Genomic DNA, 18,562 nt, shown 5'->3' with positions numbered 1-18,562 from the left:
CCCTGGCTGGGTGGGGGAGCAGACGGAGGTGGGATTGAGGGGCCCGGGGTCCCGAGAGCTCTGTGGGCAGCGGGGGAGGGCCCCACCCAGGAGAGAGGGGTTATGTGACAAGGGCACCTTGTCACCCGTGAGCTGGCCGGATCCCAGGTGAGGCTGGGTTTTGCACGTTCTGTGTGGGCCTGGGTGCTGGGTCTTCAAGTTGCAAGTTAAAGAACACACTGGCGCTTGCCTTAACAAAAATAATTTATTCCACAGCCCTCCCTAGCAGTGGGGCAGAGTGGGAATCAAGCATGTGGGCAGCATCACCCCCCTCTGACCCTTTTAACCTCTGCACAGGAGGTGGACCCTTGAGAGGGGCGATACTCCCCTTGCTTCGGCTCCCTCCGGAGCCAAAGATGAGCATCTATTTTGGAGACTAAAATCAAAAGACAAAAGACCCAGCTTGAGAAGGGTCGAGCCCAACGGGGAGAAGCCAAAGCACATTGGAAGCAAACACTTCACAGGCCCTGTCACAGCGAAGGCACTAGAGACCCCAACATCCCTCCCACACCATCCCCCCCCACCCCACCCCCCACGTCAGGTCCCGCCGAGCCAAGCCAGCCATCCCTCCTGGCCCCAAACCATCATCACACCAATTCCAGTCCATAGGCTTCCTGCCGCAGAGGTCCGGGGTGAGCCAGCCAGAGGCTCTCCTCCCACAGACCTCACCTGGGAGACCAGCATACTTCCAGAAGCTTCCAGAGCCCTCCCTAAAGTCACCCCCCACCCCCCAGAGAGTCTGAGGGGCTGGCACAGGAGCCAGAAGCAGTCCTTCCTTCGCTGGTGCAAAGGACTCTGAGTTGCAGGATGGACAGAGTCCAGGATGTAGTGAGGAATCCCGGGCCCCCCAGCCCCGGAGCCTCCTCTGGAGATGGGAAACCTTGGCAACGGCAGCCTCATTTGCCCCAGTTTAAGGCCAACACCAAGCGGGAGACATTGAAGCTTCAAGGAGGAGGAGGCAGGACTTCAAATAAGCTGAAAAAGAGGAATTTGGTGCTGAGATGCCAAGGACGGAGCCTCCCAACCGCACTGCCCAAGCCTGCCCCCCCCACCCCCATCCCCGAGCTGGCAGATGGACCTGGACCCTGTGTATGTCTCTGACTATGGACCGTCCTTTCGAGAAGCCCCAGGGAGGTTCACTGCAGCAACTGGTTTTCCTGGATTTCCTTGGACAAGGAGCAAGGGGGGAGGGGAGGGGGCAGGGGGCTGGAAGAGCCCAGGGCCAGCAGCTCCCTATCCCACCCCCTCCCGAGTCAGACCGTTCAGGCTGCGGGGTGGCTGGCATGGCCCTTCAGGGCCCTTATCCTGGCCCGGAAGTAGGTGTACGCGGCCAGCAGGCCCATGAAGGACAGGGAGTAGAGCCCCACGCAGAGGCTGATGTCCAGGTGGGAGAAGTTCCCTTCCAGCACCTGCAGCCACTGGCCTCGGCCCGGCATGGCCCCAGGCTTTGGCTCCCCATCAGGGATGCTGGCCAGCTGCTTGGAGCTGCGGCCCACCCGCCTCAGCTCTGAAGGGCCTCTGGGGAGGGTCTTCTCAGCCAGGAACTCAGCCAGCAACACGGCTCCTGTGTCTCGCCTGGTCAAGCGCTGCTGCCCTACTGGCTGCTCCAGCTCATCCCTCTGAAGCTCCGCTATGTACTCGGGAGGTTCCTGCATCTCCTGGGGGTGACTGGCCCCAGGTTCCTCTGCTGGAACATCTGGGATGGTGGCTCCAGGGGACTCTGTCCCTGGGCCCAACATGATCTCAACCTTCTCGGGGGGCCCCAGAGTAAAATTTCCAGCGGCCAGCTCCAGCTCCACCTGCTCTGGGTTGACCGCCATCCTCTGTGCACCCCTCTGGGGGCCCAGCCCGGCGGAAGGAAGGTCCAGGACGATGTTGCTCGGGGAGAAGTGGGTCTTTAAGAAGTTGAGGCTGTTGCCCAGGTCCCACACGGGCGCACCCCGCAGCTCGTTGTGGCAGGCGGGGCAGAGCTCCCGGGGCGGCCACTGCACCTTGGGGAACTGGGGGTCCTCGCTGGGAGCACCTGGGGAGGAAGCACACAAGGGCTGGCTGTGACACCCTGGCCACCCGGAAGCCCAGACCTCATTCCCCCATTCGGAACGCCAGCATCCTCATCTGCAAACAGGTGACCTGGGAAAGGATGGGCTTGAGAGAGGGTGGATGACAAACCCGGCATGGGGGCCTGGCCATGGCGGAGCCCAAAACGCCTCTCTGGGCAAGGACGTGCCTTCCCGCCCCCGCCCCCGGACAATCTCCCTTCCAGCCGCTTGCCCAGGTTAAGCCACTGTCTTCCTCTGGCCACCGCACTGCCACCTTGTGCCCCGGGCAGACAGGGGAAAGGCCAGTGAGGAGACTCAGAAGGGTCTGTCTTGCAGACTTTGGTTAGTCCGCTAGCACTTAGCAACTTTGCCTTTTTCCGAAATTTCCCGAGTTTGATACAGCCACGCTATATTCTTTCAGTAATTAAAGGGAAGATGTTTTAAAAACAAGATTTCAAGGCACACGGTAGTTATAAGGCATTCTCCTTTACCCCCTGTGGCCCTCTGGGGCAGGCAGAAGTTAGTGGGGTTTTTTTTCCCTCGGGTGGGCCCCCGAGGAGTAGGGGGTGGGGAGGCCTAGGGGTCTGGATGGGAAAAGGGTGCTCAGGAGCATCAGGAAGTTGCCCTGCCCACCAGGCTGCTGGAACACCAAGCAGGGCCGGCACTAGGCTGAGCTCCTGGCCCTCACCTAGCGGGGGCCTGGGGAATGCCAATCAGTCCATCTTTTGTGGAGGGCAGCATCACTCCTAAAGGGTTAACTAGGGAAAAAACGTTGCCAGGGAGAATGAAGCAAGTGATAGAAAAATCCGAATGGTTACTTTGGGGAAGGAGCAGCAAGTAGATTCCTCGGGTCCAGGGAGCAGTAATAGTGACTGGGCCTTGCCAGGGGAGAGCTCCATTTGCACCTGCTATTAGTTGATCTCAAAGGACCCCCCCCCCGCCCACCCCCAGAGAGAGCAGGGTAGCGCCTGCCTTCAGGGAGAGGCACGGGCTCCAGGCCCTCCAGCAGCATCTGGGCCCCCAGGGAAGCTGGGAGGCTGCCAGGGTCATGGGGCTAGAGAGTCAAATGGAGCATTTGGTGGCAGGGGCGGGGCAGAGGCAGGGAGAAAAGGAATGGGAGGAGAGACAGGCACGTGTCTCCTTTTTAAGTTCACCAGAGGCCCCAGGAGAGGCAGATCGAGTGCTGCCGCTACTGCAGCCACCACCTGCTCCACTGGGCTCCTTTCACCTCGGCCCCACCCCGGGCCTTATCCCCCCCACCGCCCCTGGCCTGGGGAGGTCTGTGCATCCAAACACACACCCCCCCCCAAAGACAAGCCCAGGCTCCACAGAAGACCCCCTTCCCCACCCATCAGGTTCTCAGCACCCGAGTTGAATGCTTTTGCCTGTTGGACCCTTCAGACTCCCCTGTGCAGGGGGAATAGAAAACACTGCAAATGACAGAGACAGAAGACAAGCCGCCCCCCCCCCGCCCCCCCGGCCGCCCAGTCCTCGCCAGGAGAAGCGGTCCCTGGTATTTCTCGTAAGCACCTGGGTTTTCTTGTTGAGCACATTTTATCATTAGATCCCTTCCAGGGAGGGGAAAGGCCCAGCTCACTCCTCTCTGTTGGTTTGAGATGGGGCCAGAAAACAGAACAAGGGAGGCAGGAAAGGGACCCCCAACAGGCCAGAGGGAGGGGCCCTGGTATTGGGGAAAGAGTGAGCAATGGCCTCAGAGGACCAGCGTCTTGGGGTGTCACAGCCTCGGCTTTCTCATCTAGACCCTGACACACACAGCAGGGCTGGTGTGACGTGGGAAAGGGCTCTGGGCGCTGAGATGCCCCATGAAACACAGGCTGGTCCCTGGAGGACAAGAAGATCCCGTCTCCTGCCTGCGGTCCAAGACGCCAAAGTTCCCCCACCTCATCCTCCCTCTGCAGGTGACTCCAGCCTTGGAGGTGGCCCTTCCTTACCTGCGAGGCGAGCATTGACCTTGTTGTGGCTGGACCAGAGCCAGAGGACAGCGCTGTTGGGACTCCCCACCCGGTGCATGGAGCCAGAAGCCATCTTCTCAAAGTGGGCAGCGCAGTCTCGGCAGCCAAAGAAGAAGCGTACGTAGCCCCGGATGGCCTGGAGCACCTCCTGGGCCTTGGCTACGGGGAGAGGAGATGCCAGTTACAGGGGCCCTTCAGGCCACCTGCCCCTTCCGGCCCCACCCCCGACCGTTCCTGCCACCGACCTACCACAGTCCCACCACGGTCATCGCTGCACAGGGAACACACAGCCCAGCCCATGGGCTCCTGGTCCACCTTACCTTCCAGAAGCATCTCCTCCTAAACTCCTAAACCCCAGTGTCCCTTCTCTGCCTCTTATCCAGGCCCTCATCGCCCTCTGACCCTTGGGATAAAGTCCAAACTCATCATCAGGATACTCGGGCCTCTTGAGACGTGGCTGGAGAAGAAGGCAGGGGCCAGAGTGCCCACCACCCAGCCCCGGGGCCCCTGCTCTGCCCCTCCTGCTTTAGGCTCCCTGGTCCGCCTCCCTCCCCATCATGCCCCCTCCCTGGGCGTTCCGGCCGCAGCCCATCCTGATCTGACTCCACACATCCCCTAACCTGTCTCCGTCTCTCCTCGGTGCCCCCATTCCCTGTGAGCAATGGCATCGGAGGACCAGAGACTGGCCCCCTAGACTGGCATCAGCACAGGCTCTGGACGCCCCCCGCCTTCTTGCTCTAACACAGACTCCTCTCTGAATATACAACTGCTCTCCCAAACCCACCCCTCTTAAACCCTTTGCCCTCCACGGTACCCTCCCCACTCTTAGTTGCTTCCAAACTCTTTCTCCTTCCAGCTACAACCGCCCCCCCTCCCAAGCCCTTTAAAACCCCATTTCCTAGTTTCGCCCCCTCCAGCCACGGGGACTTCAGCACCCGGCTCTCTGTCCTGCTGACCACACTCCCCATGTCAGGAGTTCTAGCGACTTCCATGCTCACACTGAGGTGTGTCTTGCCTCTCACCTCCTGGGCCCACTCAGCTCCTGTGTCCACCCCTGCTTGCCCTGCAGCTATACCTGCCCTGCCTCCTCCACCTGCCCTCAGGCTCTAGACCTCCCCCCTCTGGCCTCCACCAAGACGTCTTGTCTGTAACTATTTTCTTTTGCGTTTTTCTATCATCAATTTGTCGCTTATATGGACTCCTTCTGACAGGTAAAAATAACCACAATAAAGACGACCCCAGCACATCCCAGCCACTCCGCCAGCATCGCCAGCTTCTTCCCTGCTCTTCTCACTTCAGCCCAATCCAACCAGGACTTTCTCTCCGCTAATCTGCTGGAATTGCTCTCTCCAGAGTGGGCCTCGCCTTGTGCCACCTCCCCCAGCACAGCGGCACCCACTCAGCTATGTCCTCCCTCTCGAAACTCTATTTGGGGAGCTCTCTTGAAATCACAACAGCCACTCCTTCAGCCTCCCTGTTCCCCTAGCAGAGGTCTGGGATGCTGAACGGCCCAGAGCTCAGGTCTCAGCAGTCTTGTCTGCCTACCCATGAAGGGGCTCCTCCAGTCCTGAGAGCTTAACTACCAGCCATATGCTAATGACCACGAGATTATCCTGGGCCTCTCTCCAGAACTGCAGACTCCACCACCCACATCTCCGCTGAGACATCCACTGGGCACAGACCACTAAGTGTCCCCTCTCCCCCACCTCCATTCCCTCCCACCTTGAGCCTTCTCATTTCTTGGCTCAAAGGACCATCGTCCAGCCCAAGTTCAGGTCCAACAAGTCCAGGGTCCAACCCAAGTCCTCGATCCTGCATGTGCTCCAGCCAAACTACCCCTGAATCCTATCAGCTCTATCTTTAAAAACATTCCCAGATCTGCCCACTGCTTCCACATGCACACCTACAACTCGAGTCCGGGCCACCACCGCCTCCCCTGGACAAGCCCTGCAACTTCCTACGTGGCTGCCCGCCCTCCACCCGCTAACCCTCTAAAGCCCTGACTGTGTGCATCACTCCCCTGGATAAGGTCTCCAGTAGATTCTCCAACTGCAGAGACTGAAAGCCAACTCCCTCCCTCGTCAGGACCTCCAAGGGTCCACACCTCCAACTCCTGCCTCCCCCGGCCGCAGGCTCTGCTGCGCTGGCCTCCTTTTGGTGCTGCAAACACACCGCATGTGTTCCCTGCACTTGCAAGTCCTTGACCTGTGTTATGGGCTGAACTGTGTCCTCTAAAATTCTTATGTTGAAGTCCTAACCTCTGGTGCCTCAGAATGTGACTATATATGGACAGAGGGTTTTTAAAGAGGTGACTGAGGATGAGGTCGTTAGGGGTGTATCCTAATCTAATACGACTGATGTCCGTGTAAGAAGGGGACATTTGGACACAGGCGGGCACACACGCAGTGAGGACCAGGTGAAGACACGGGGAGAACACGGCCGTCTAGAAAGCCGAGGAGAGGCCTCGGCAGAACCAACCCTGCCCACGCCTTCATCAGGGACTCCAGCCTCCAGAACCATGAGAAAATACATCTCTGCTATTGGAGCACCTTGTCACGGTGGCCCGAGCAGACTCCTTCAGCCCGGAGGGCCCACTGCTGCTTCCCTCTCAGCAATCAGGCCTCGGCACAGGGCACCTCCACGGAGAAGCCTCCCCCAGCCCATTACCTGGTCCAAACATAGCCGCCCCTCCCCGGCCCCTCTCCCACACTGCTTGGCTCTGTCTTCGTAGATTTTTCATCCCATCTGAAATGATCTGGTGTTTACCGCCTGCGTCTCCCACCACTGGGATACTGTCCCCTTGAGGCAAGGATGTCTTCCTATCTGTACCTCTGTACCCACCCCGAGAGCAGGGTCCAGCTCTTTGAAGAGGCTCTATAGACACTGGCTCCCAGTGGCTGGCTGTCCGCTCACCTGTCCTATAATTCCCTCTGCATCTGAGCAGGCCAGCCCGTTTTGGACCCTGGTCGCATGGAGGTTCCCACACTAGGGGTCTGATCGGAGCTGCAGCTACCAGCCTACACCAGAGCCACAGCAACGCCAGATCTGAGCCGTGTCTGCGACCTACACCACAGCTCACGGCAATGCCAGATCCTGAACCCATTGAGCGAGGCCAGGGATTGAACCCGCAACCTCATGGTTCCTAGTCGGATTCGTTTCTGCTGCGCCATGATGGGAACTCCTCTCCTGCCCTTCCTGACAGCGTGAGACCTTCTCTCTCTTCTACCTGCACATCCTCCTCTCGCCCTGGGCCCTGGCACGCTGCAGGGCAGCCCTCTGCCCACCTGTCTCACAGTCCACTGGGAGCAGGGATGGTCTCGTCCACCTTTATATGCTCCAGACTGAGCGGGGGCCGGGGGTAAGCCTGGTCCATCCATGAAGGTGGACTGAATCGAGTCAGTTGTTACGTGGGGCTGTGGGGCAGTGTGGGTTGTGGAGAGCAGCTATGTGGTGTGGGCACAAAACAGGGCAAAGGGGACAAAGCGATTCCCCAGCTTCCCCTAGAAAATGATTTTTTTCCAGTGGGAAACACAGTAAAAGTGTTCAGAGTCCATGGTATTTAGCCCCATAAATTATGAAACAGACATAGTTCCTTTCTCTATGGGAGCATGAAGAAGGGAACCAGAACTTTCTCATGAAGACTAAAAATAAAGCAGGCTTGTGGCTGTGAGAAAGCCAGGGAGCAGCCTCACCCACCCCCAAGTCTGTGGGGCACACCCTGGGGCAGGACTGAGTGGGGCCGGCTGCAAATGCGGGCTCCCCGACATCCGGGCTATAGCAGGGAGCCGGTGGAGGGCAGGACGGGGCAGGCTGAGACCCAGGGGCCACACGGGCCCCGACTCACCGGTTTCTTGCGAGGGGTCTACGCTTTGCCGAGACGCCTGCACGGTCAGGAAGTGGAAGAGGATCCACAGGGAGCAGGGAAAGCCCCGGAAATGCGGCTCGCTCCCCTGGCAGCCCACCCAGTTCACCTTGTCAGCAATCACAGCACCCTACGGGACACACGGGAGCGTGAGCGCAGACGTGGAAAAGAAAAAGGACTTGGCATGCGGGGGGCGGGGGTGCAGCTTGCAGGAGATGCCAAGGTCAGCACCCAGCCCCACGACAAATGGCCCCTCTCTCGGTCCGGCCCTTCCACTGGCGACACCCGCCAAAGGAGCAGGACGTCTGAAAACCTGTGACAGAGACCAAGTCCCATCCTCACTCCAGCCTCCACGTCCCCCTTCGTAGGACGAGGGGGTTCACCTCTGAGGTTCCTTCCAGCTCTGACCTGCCCCACAGTGAAGGTTTTGCGCCTCTGCTGGCTGACATAGTCCAGCCGGCAGCCGTGTGAGCAAGGAGCCCAGAAGGCTGCTCCAGCAGAGAAGCAGCGCCAAGGAGCAGACGTGCCTGGAGGCAGCAGAGCTGTGGGTAACAACTGTCTCACGATGGCGTCTACATCGCGGCCCGGCCACTGCCTGGCTGTGTGATCCCAGACAAGGGACTTGACCTCAGTCTCTTCATCTGTTAAATGGGGATAATGTCTGCCTTCCACTGATGTTGTGAGGATTAGATGAGGTCTATACAGAGAGCGCTCCATAAATAGCCATTCACTCATGACAAACGGCAAGACCCAACCAAGATCACGGACTCCGTTCTGAATGCAGGTTGGTGATGGGGGCGGGGGGGGGGGTGGTCAGAGGGGACAGAGTTAACCCCTTCCACTCCCATGGCTATTGAGGGGGAGGGGGAGGAGGAGGGGGAGGAGGAGGGGGAGGAGGGCTTCCTTAGCCTCCCAGACTCACCTCCTTCCTGTTGTCCAGCACAGTCTTAAAGAAACCGTAGGGAATTTTCTTTCGTGGCTGCTTCTTGAGCCAGTCATTCACGGAGTGCAGGAAGTTCTGGACTAGGGGCTGGCCGGGGAAGTACTAGGGGAGCAATAGGTGGCACGTGAGTAACAACTCCCTGGAGGTCCACACTCCCAGGGAGGGCGGGGGGCCAGGCTGAAGGGGGTGGAGGCGGTTTTCTCCGAACATTCCAAAAGCATCATGAAGACATTCTGCTCAAGACCCAAATGTGGGGAGTTCCCATCGTGGCGCAGTGGTTAACGAATCCGACTAGGAACCATGAGGTTGCAAGTTCGATCCCTGGCCTCGCTCAGTGGGTTAAGGATCCGGCATTGCCGTGAGCTGTGGTGTAGGTCGCAGACGCAGCTCGGATCCTGCGTTGCTGTGGCTCTGGCACAGGCTGGAGGCTGCAGCTCTGATTAGACCCCTAGCCTGGGAACCTCCATATGCCACGGATGTGGCCCTAGAAAAAGAGAGAGAGAGAAAAAAAAAAAAAGATCCAAAATGTGGGCTCCTCACCACCTTTGCTCTGGGCACCTGGGAAGGTGAGGTGGAGGGGTGGGGGGGCTGTGCCCCCAAGACCACCTGCCCCCTCTGGAGGCTGTGGGCTCCTGTGCTGACCCCTGACCACATGCCCACTGGGAGGTGGCTGAGCACCTGTGTGGCTGCCCTGGGGCTGCTGGGAAGCCTGGGCCACCCGGGCCTCTGTTCAGGTGATCTTCTGATAGAGCAGCTGCCTCGCTGATGAACTGACAGGCTGGGCCAGGCTGGCAAATGGCCTTTCATTTGTATTCTACGGGCTGCCAACAGGGACAAGGCAGCCCAGAGGCTATAGCTGAGATCCAAATCTTGATGGGAACTCCCAATAGTCTCTGAGGAGCATGAAAAGCTACTCTGACAATAAGTCAACTCAAATCTGATTAGTATCAGCACTTTAAAACCACAAGGGCTCCGGGGAGCAGGATGGATGCGCGCGCACGCACACGTGTGTGTGTGTGTGTGCATGCGTGTGCACACCCACACCCAGAGTGGGGGCGGGAGGGCGAAGGAAGGGGCTGCAGGAGCAGAGCAAGTCAGATAAGCTGCAAAGAGGCAGGTCGGGAGGACAACGGGGAGACACTCAGAGGAAAAAGAGCCAAGAAGAACACTTGCAAGAAAAAGGTGCTGGAGACGGAAATGAGCCCTACGCAGAAAAACCTGCCAAGGGCCCCAGTCCTCTGAGAAAGGCATGGCATATTCTTATCAGACCTCCTGGCTGGACAGTGTCCCCCAGTGGGAGAAGTGGCTGGAAAGAATCCTGTGCTTTGACACACTCCCTCTTGATCTGCTCACACGGGCCTCGGGGCGCTCCACACAAATTTACAGCTTCAAGTCAGCACTTCTCCCTGACCTTCACCCGCTGTCCTGGTTTGGAAGGATGACGCCCTCTAAGGCCATGGTGTCAGGAGAAAGGATGAATTAAGGGACTCTGCACTACAGGGAGTCACCCTGTGCCAGGAGCAGGGAAACCCTGGTGACCACACGCCACCCAGTGGCCAGTCCTGCCAGCCGCTTCCGCGAGGGAGCAGGGAGCGCCCAGGCTGGGCCGCAGGGCAGCGCCTCTGGACTGGCCACACCCTCAGCTGACAGGTCCCCAGGCTGAGCGGGCAGGGTGAGCTCTATACCCTCAGGCTTTTGGTGCCCCCTGCACGGAGTGGGTAAGGGCGAGGCTTAGATGAGACGTAGATGCTCTGTGCCACTTAGCCACTCACAGGCTGGAGGACCTTGGACAAGGAGCTTTAGTCCCCTGGGCCTCCATTTCCCCTGTGATGGCTCATGCCCTGTGGAGTGTGTCCTCAGAAACGCAGATAAGCTAAAACACAAAGGGGCACTTTACAGCCTGTCAGAGCTCAAGAAATGGGCGCTGCTGCTAGTACAACACTCAGGAAGAAGCTGCCCAATGTACAGCAGGTGCAGATACTCTGCAGGCTCCAGGCTGCGGGGCACAGCTGAGACAGAGGCCCCGAGCCTGTGCCCCCAGGCCCTCTGCTCTGGTCTTGTGTGTGCCTCTGCCTTGAGGCCAGCCCTGTCCTCTCTGCGAGCCCTGGCTCCTGGCAGGATGGGGTCCTTCACCCTGATCTCAGCCCCAGCACTGATGGGGGCAGAGGCGCAGCAGGCACCATTGAAAGGATGCTGCTTAAGCCTCTGCCCGGCTCAGGCACTTCCCAGGTCTCAGTCTTTCCCTTCACACCGGCTGCGACAGTCCCGCTGGGGCTCCAGCTGAGAGATGCAGGCAGCACCCAAGAAACAATTCCCCGGGGCAGAGTCCTTCAGAGTGGCCTGGACAGCGGGCATGGGGGCCCCTCTCAGCACTCTGCCCCCCCCCCCCTTATTTGTCAGGCAGGAAGACAGCTCCCAGAACTGCTCAAGGACTTAGCCCCTCTGATCCTCTGCAGCCATCCCAGGTCTCAGTGACTTGGGGACAAAGCAGTTGGCAGGGACTCTGAAGAAAGGCTCTGTTATCAGATGGGGCTGATGAACAGGGGCCCAGGCTGCGTGGGGCCGAAGGCTGTCTTGCCTTAGACTGGAACAGCACAGAGAAGCACTCACCACCTCCCAGGGTCTTCCCTGTAACCCCATGTACACGTGACTAGGTCAAGTGGGCCAGAAGGCCAGGATGGGCGAGGGGGAGGAGAGGCCGGGCCGGTGCAGCCCCCCGGGGAGAGGCGCAGATCACCCCCCGAGGAAACCTGAGCTGCCTGCAGACCTGCCAGAAGGAGGGGCTCAGAGCTGGCTCCCAGGGCAGAGGGTGGCTGAGTCAGCAGCCAGCCTCCGAAGGGGACCAGAGCCCACATCTGACTCAGCAGTCCTCGGCAGCCAGAGCCTGGGCATTTAAGTAGGACGTCCCTGGCAGTGGACCTGGAGCCACAGGGAAGGATGCAGGAAGGGAGGCGGCAGCTGGTGCAGAGAAGCGAGGAGGAAGAGGCGTGGCAGACAGAGGGCATGGGCTCTGAACTTGGAACCCAGGTCAGATCCTGGCCATGACACCTCCTAATGGGAGGCCAAAGGCAAGTCACTCGAGCAACCTGCACCTCCTAAATGGGGGGAATATGTGTCACCGTGCAGCGAGATTAAGCGGACTAAATGCCTAAAACACATCAGGTGCTCAGTAAGTGGGAGCTACCCTTCATGGGGTAGCTATGCTGGCAGGAAACTACAAAGCAATAAGGAAGACATGGCAGAGGCTGGGAGCTACGCCAGGTTCTGGCCAGTATCTCGGAGGGAAAAGAGGTGATGCGGAAAAGCCTTCTTTCCTTCACAGAGGGGTCCATGGGTCCTGCTTTCCCAGGGACCATGGCAGGGAGTGAGGTGGAGGACTCCGGCAGGTGGAGCCACAGGTGATGAACCAGCTGAGAATGTCTCCAGGGCATCTGGCCCTGCATCCCATCCACCCCCCCTGCCCTGGGTGGGGTGGGGTGTGGGGGTCATCCCTGGTGGTGTGGGGCTGGTGGGGCTACGGCTGAGACCAGCCCGTGGTGGACCAGGACAGCTGTGGGGTCCAGATGTCCAGCCAGACCGTGAGCCCCTGAGGGAGGGGGCTGGGCTGACTCCAGGCTGGCACGGCACTGGCTTGCAGGGAGGCACACCGATCCCGCGTGGAGCTGCCAGTCAAGGGAGGCCGGGGCCCGGCTCACCTGGGCCAGCACCGCCATGAACTTTTTCAGGGCCACCAGGCGCTGCCCCTCCAGGACGGAAAACTTGCCCACTTCTACCCGGAGGATGTAGTGCAGTGCGGATTCCAGGTCAGCCATGTAGATCTTGGAGCTGAGGACCCAGAGGGAGCCAGAGAGAGAGAAAGGGGTATTACCCATGGGGCGGGGGCAGGACAGGGGCACCCGGGGCCACAGGGAGAGAAGAGGAGGCACTATGAATGGTCATAGAGTCCTATAAGTAAGCACTGGGCTCTGCCAGGAACTAGCTGTGTGACCTCAGGTGAACTCCTTGACTTCTCTGAGCCTCAATACCCCGTCCTTAAGATGCAGATAATAATAAATGGCTCACAGGTAGGTTGCTAAAAGGATTAAACAAGAGCCCAAATATAAACCGCTCAGCAGCTCCTGGTATAGAGTGGGTTCCATCTCTGCAGGGCCAGGGCCAGCCCCTCCCCTCCCTGACGAAAGGTGTTTTAATCGGGCCACTTGGGGAAGGTTGAGCTTCATTCTCTGTTCTGAACAAAGGCCCCTAGGGACAGAAGAAGCTGGGTCCTCTTCGAAAGACCAAGGGTTTGGATGCCCACCAAGGCTGGGAACAGGGTTGGGGGGAGAGAAAGCGGGGTTATATTTATTTTGGCTGATGTCCTTGCAGCTGCCAGACCCTGGGCATCAGGAGGGGCACCATCTCACACCTCTCGGGCTGACCCCAGCCCCGGGGAAAGGGCGGCAGACTCCAATGGGCTGCTATGCCCTCTGCCCATCACACTCTTGTGGGATCTAGGCTCAGGGCCCTGATGGGCAGGGCTGCTTCCCTACCCCGCCTCCTGACCCCCAGGTTCTCACCTCGTTCTACGGTGGGAGCTTGGGCAACTCAACCCATCCCTCTGGCCTCAGTGATCCCACCTGTCAAACGGACCGCTTTCTCCTGCCCCACCTGCCTGCTGAGGTGGTGGGGAGCCAATAAGGTCAGCTGACAGGGCACTGTGGCCACTCATGCTTTACCCTCGTGCCCAAGTCCCCTCTCTGCTCCACTTCCGTGTCCTGGGGCCTCTGTTTCCCTCTCTTTTGCTCTTCTTGCTTCAAGGAGTGGCTCCCTGACTCAAGCTGATAATGGATGGAAGCGCCCAGCAGAGCCTGGCACAGAAGGCTACAAGGGGCAGCTGCACAGCAACGTCAATACTCTGAATAATCATAATTTGAATGATCACAGTAACCACTCCCACCTCTTAGTACCTCTTTCCTTCTTGCCTGATTTACTAAAAACCTCTCCAGCAGCACTTTCCAGCCTAAGAGTCCCTCACGCCGGGACGCAAAATCCTTCCTGAAATCCGATGACGCTGCCCCCAATTCTCTTGTGCAGCCCCCTCATGGAGGCCACCCCCGGGATTCAGCTCTGAGCTTCCTGGCCAGCCATTTGCATCTGTTAATGCCGCTGGGGGCCAGAGCAAGAGGTCTACAGCCCCATCTCCCTGCCCAACAAGCAGACATTCTTTTTTTTTTTTTTTTTTTTTTCGGTCTTTTTAGGGCTGTACCCGCAACATATAGAGGGTCCCAGGCTATGGGTTGAATTGGAGCTGCAGCTGCCAGCCTACACCATGGTCACAGCAACGGCAGATCCGAGCCGCATCTGTGCCTACACCACAGCTCTCCGCAACGCCAGATCCTGAAGCCAGTGAGTGAGGCCAGGGATCAAACTGCGTCCTCATGGATGCTAGTCAGATTCATTTCCACTGAGCCACGAAGGCAACTCCTATCAAGCAGAAATTCTGCCACCAGAGCAGAGCCAAGGAGCCTCAGATAGACGAGTAGCTTCCTCGTGCTTACAACTGTGCATGATGACACTGGCTACCTCAAAAAGTAGTGCGCTCCCCAATACCAGAGACATTCAAGTGAGGCTGGGTGCCTTCCTAGGAGGGATGCTGTGAAGGGATCGTAAATTCTGGGCAGGGCGTGTATCTGCCCTGCAGTTGGTATTCATAGGGTCTAGCACGTAGCAGGTGCACAAGAACAGGTGCTGAAGAAATACATGCTTGGGTGGAAAGCTGTTAGGGAAGCTGCAGAGTAATATTCTTCCAAGCTGATTCTACTTGGTCTGGAAGATTGCTAAGCTTGAGGAATGTGGGCATCATTCATTCCACCACGAAGAACACAGCACATGCCGGGGAGGCTGCCAGTCAATGCTGCCGCCTGCACCCATCTAAGGCTCTCCTACGCATGGCCAGCAGCCAGGGACCCCCAAAGGCCAAGGCCAGCCCGCAGCGGCCTGGACTCAGGATGGCACATGTCAGGCTCCTGACAAGGAACAAAGCATGGGAGGAGGCGGGGCATGTAAGCGGGGGGTAGGGGGGGGGAGGGAGAGGAGCACCAGGAGTAGCCTTACGGATCGGCAACTTTCCACACAGTGGGAGCTACCGTGCGGGTGGTGGTTGGCACAGTCGTGGTCGGGACAGCCTTCCTGATGACCCCGGATAATCTCTGCAGGTAAGCGGTGTAGAAGGACCTGGATTCCATAAGCCTGTGAGGGAAGGGGGCCACAGAAGAGAGCCGATGAGCACGGAAGAACCAGACCCCAGAGCTAACAACTCTGGCCAGGGGAGGAGGCAGGGAGCTCATCTGACAGCAATTGTGTATTAAGAAAGGAGGTCCCTGGAGCTCCTGCTGTGGCACAATGGGATGGGCAATGTCTTGGGAGCATCGCGGCATGGGTTCGATCCCCGGCTCAGCACAACGGCTTAAAGATCCAGTGTTGCCACAGGTGCAGCACAGGTCGCAACTGCGGCTTGGATCTGATCCCTGGCCTGGGAGCTCCACATGCCATGGGGCAGCCAAAAATGGAAAAGAAAAAAAAAAAGAGTTCCCATTGTGGCTCAGCGGTAACAAATCCAACTAGTATCCATGAGGATGTGGGTTTGATCCCTGCCCTCACTTAGTGGATTAAGGATTTGGCATTGCTGTGAGCTGCAGCACTGGTCACAGATTTGGCTTGGATCTGACATAACTGTGGCTGTGGCGTAGGCTGGCAGCTGAAGCTCCAACTCAACCCCTAGCCTGGGCTTCTGTATGCCACAGGTGCAGCCCTAAAAAGAAAAAAAACCCCTGGGAGTTCCCTGGTTATGCAGTGGGTTAAGGATCCAGCATTGTCACTGCTGTGGCATGGGTTCAATCCCTGGCCTGGGAACTTCCACATGCCTCAGGTGCGGCCAAAAGAAAAGAAATATCTGAACTTGTTTTGGTCTTATCCTCAGTGAGGTCAAAATCGGGGCACCCGGCCTCACATAAACCTTTCCCCTCATGGCTCATGCTGTGGGAAGCCTCTCTGACACCACCTGGAATGCCACCTGGAAAAGAGGCTGGGCCCGTGATCTCCTCATCCTCCCCCGGACAGGCGGGGGGACAGGGCACCTCAGCAGCAGGTGTACTTTTCTGCCCGTGGACTAGATGGCGGTGGGTTTGACAACCCTCCCCAAAGACCAAGGGTGCACAGTGGCAGGTGGCCTCAAGGAAGCTTGCAAGCTTGCTCTGAGATACCAGAGGTGACGCTGCTCCCCGAGGAGGTCGAGGGAGTTTGATGTGTGATTTTTAAAAAATAGACAGCAGCAACACCCCACACCACTCAAATTCTCAAATCTTTCACATGCCTTTCTTCTCACAGCAGGCGAAGCCTCCTGGTCAGGACCACCGGAGGGAGGGGGAAAGGCCAGCAGCAGAAAGGGACACCCCAGGGGAGTTGGCATCAGGAAGCCCTGCTTTCCACTCGCCTGTCCCGGCCCCATGTTTATCAATGAGCAGATGGCTCAGTGGCAGCGTCGTCACAAACAATTTTCCCCTCCACCAACTCCAAGTGAGGAAACAATGCCTCCTCTCCCCACCAGGACTGGCACTGCCCGCCCCTCCCTGTCCCTGCAGCCACCGTGCTCCCCCGACTCCAGCAGCCTTCTGACAAGGCCTGGCCCCGTGCTGCTGGGTGACGGGGACCGGGTGAGGGCACGTGGCCGCGCTGCCCAGCCCGGGTGCGGGATGGCACTAATGGCCCTGAGGAGTGGCTCGCTGGACATCTCCGGCCAGCCCGGGTCTCCCTGGCCCTCCAGGCGGACATCAATCACCTGCCCGGGGCGGGCACCGAGGCACCATCTGGCGCCATTTAACGGGCCATTCAGCAGCGGGAGCTGGACGGCGGGGGGGCTGCCGCTGGCCTGATTGTTTTCTCTTGGCATTTTGGAACTGGCTATTGTCTGGCTCCTAATGAACTTTTCTGCAATTAGAAAACCAAAGGAGGGAGGGTCAGGCATATGTGAGTGCTTGCCAGGCTTGCAGCCTGCCAACAAGTCTGGCTGCGAGGACGGGGAGTAGGGCCCGGGCTGCAACGGGGATGGTGCAGAAGCACCAGGGACCTGAGCTGGACTCGGGAGCTGGGGGGCGGTAGGGGGGCAGCGGCAGGAAGAAAGGACGGGGCGGCAGCGGCGGGAGACCAGAGACACTCACACGGGGACCCGGGAGAAAGAGCCGTTCCGAAACAGCAGGTAGCAAGACGGGAAGTCGGTGACACTGAACTTGCTCACCACGTCGCGCTCTGTGTTCAGGACCCTGCGCACTGCTATGCCCTGGCGCTGGGACAGGTCCAGAGCCACCTGCAAAGACAGTAGGACATCTGGGGGGCCGAGCCACTGGGCAGAGGAAGTCCTGGGCAGGTACCTAGATTGGCAGCTGGGCTCTAACCAGATCCTAAACTTTTCAAAGAGTAGACTACTGTGATGACAGAAAGTCACCTGCCACCAACCGCACCCAGCCCGCACCCAGCCCACACTGAGAACTGCAAACAGAGCCTCCTCGGAACTGTGTGGACCACACATCTGGAATCTTCAAGGGTAGTCCCAATTTAATGTCATTCTCTTTCCAATGAAAACAATTTGTAAAAGACATGATTAAATGTGGTTTCATTTTTGTTCTTATGAGGCTTTCCATCAATGTTCCAAATCAGAAAAACCTACTTAGACACAATGATTTTATTTTTAGAAAGAGTTAAAAAGAAATATAGTTATTGAGCATGAATTACGTACTGTATATAGATTGCTTTACTTCATCTTCAAATGACACTAAGAAATAGGAACAATTGCTAGGGGACCAAGCCAGGGGGCAGAGAATACCGTGGCTGCTTGGGTTTGAATCCTGGCCCCACCAGACTAAACCTCTCCATCTCAACTTCCTTATTTGCAAAATTGTAATAATAACCAGTCTCCAAAGGCTGTTAAGAGAATTGAATGGGTTATTTTGATAAAAGTGCTTCTAATAGTGACTAATAAATAGTTGGTACAGGAGTTCCCGTTGTAGCTCAGTTCTCTGTGGCTCAGGGGGTTAACTGCAGCGGCTCTGGTCGCTGCTGTGGCACTGGTTCGATCCCTGGCCGAGGAACTTCTGCATGCTGCGAGCTTGGCAAAAACAAACAAAAAAACCCTTCTGTTGTACAACAGATGTAAAAACTGAGGCTTAGCAGTGAAATCCTGTGATCTAGATCACATAGCTCTCAGGCACCTGTGGGCTATAAATCCCAGGTTGATCTGCTTCCAGAGCCGGGACTCTTGGCCACCGTGCCCACCAGCCTCTCACACTACCCATCCCTGAGCACCTCTGCATGCTCATGGGCCCCCAGCACCCTGCCCTGGTTACTAGGGGATTGGAAGGAGGATAAGGAGAAAAGCTGAACATTTATCCATCACCTCTCCAGGTACGACCCCAAGCCTGGAATGGGAACCCCAAAGGGTCAGGCACTCCTTCAGCAAAGCCTCTGCCCCATCCTCCCTCCATGCTTCCCCTCTCGGGGCTGAGAAGTCAGGAGACAGCTCAGAGTGCTCGACTGGGCTTGGTGAGTTTCAGGCGGAAAACCAGTCAGAGCTGACCGTGGTGTTTAATTTCATCCCTGCTTTCCATCTCCTTGCACTGCCTCGGAGCGTCTCCCGGGCACTGGCCCGCCCCACCTCTGCATCTGAAGCCCAGTG

General features: G+C 58.0%; 1 protein-coding gene across 2 annotated transcripts in view; it reads right to left on the bottom strand.

The window, feature by feature from the left end:
• Window positions 1–225: 225 nt before the first annotated feature.
• The window catches only part of QSOX1 (quiescin sulfhydryl oxidase 1), a 41,952-nt gene continuing 23,615 nt past the window's right edge, over window positions 226–18,562 (bottom strand). The window contains exons 6-13 of one of the 2 annotated variants that reach the window (XM_047752041.1): window positions 17,052–17,197; window positions 14,950–15,084; window positions 12,552–12,681; window positions 8,836–8,958; window positions 7,896–8,043; window positions 4,031–4,210; window positions 1,839–2,062; window positions 226–1,014 (exon numbers count right to left, since the gene is read on the bottom strand). In XM_047752041.1, coding sequence (XP_047607997.1) covers window positions 1,006–1,014; window positions 1,839–2,062; window positions 4,031–4,210; window positions 7,896–8,043; window positions 8,836–8,958; window positions 12,552–12,681; window positions 14,950–15,084; window positions 17,052–17,197 — 1,095 coding nt within the window. In that variant the 3' untranslated portion in view covers window positions 226–1,005. Of the gene's footprint in view, window positions 2,063–4,030; window positions 4,211–7,895; window positions 8,044–8,835; window positions 8,959–12,551; window positions 12,682–14,949; window positions 15,085–17,051; window positions 17,198–18,562 lie in introns of both variants that reach the window. The other variant, XM_047752040.1, reaches the window with a different exon arrangement.

The sequence above is a fragment of the Phacochoerus africanus genome, chromosome 11, assembly GCF_016906955.1.
Source record: "Phacochoerus africanus isolate WHEZ1 chromosome 11, ROS_Pafr_v1, whole genome shotgun sequence".
Taxonomy (NCBI): Eukaryota; Metazoa; Chordata; class Mammalia; order Artiodactyla; family Suidae; genus Phacochoerus; species Phacochoerus africanus.
Note: the sequence above shows the minus strand (reverse complement) of the source record. Positions and strands in the feature narration are given on the sequence as shown.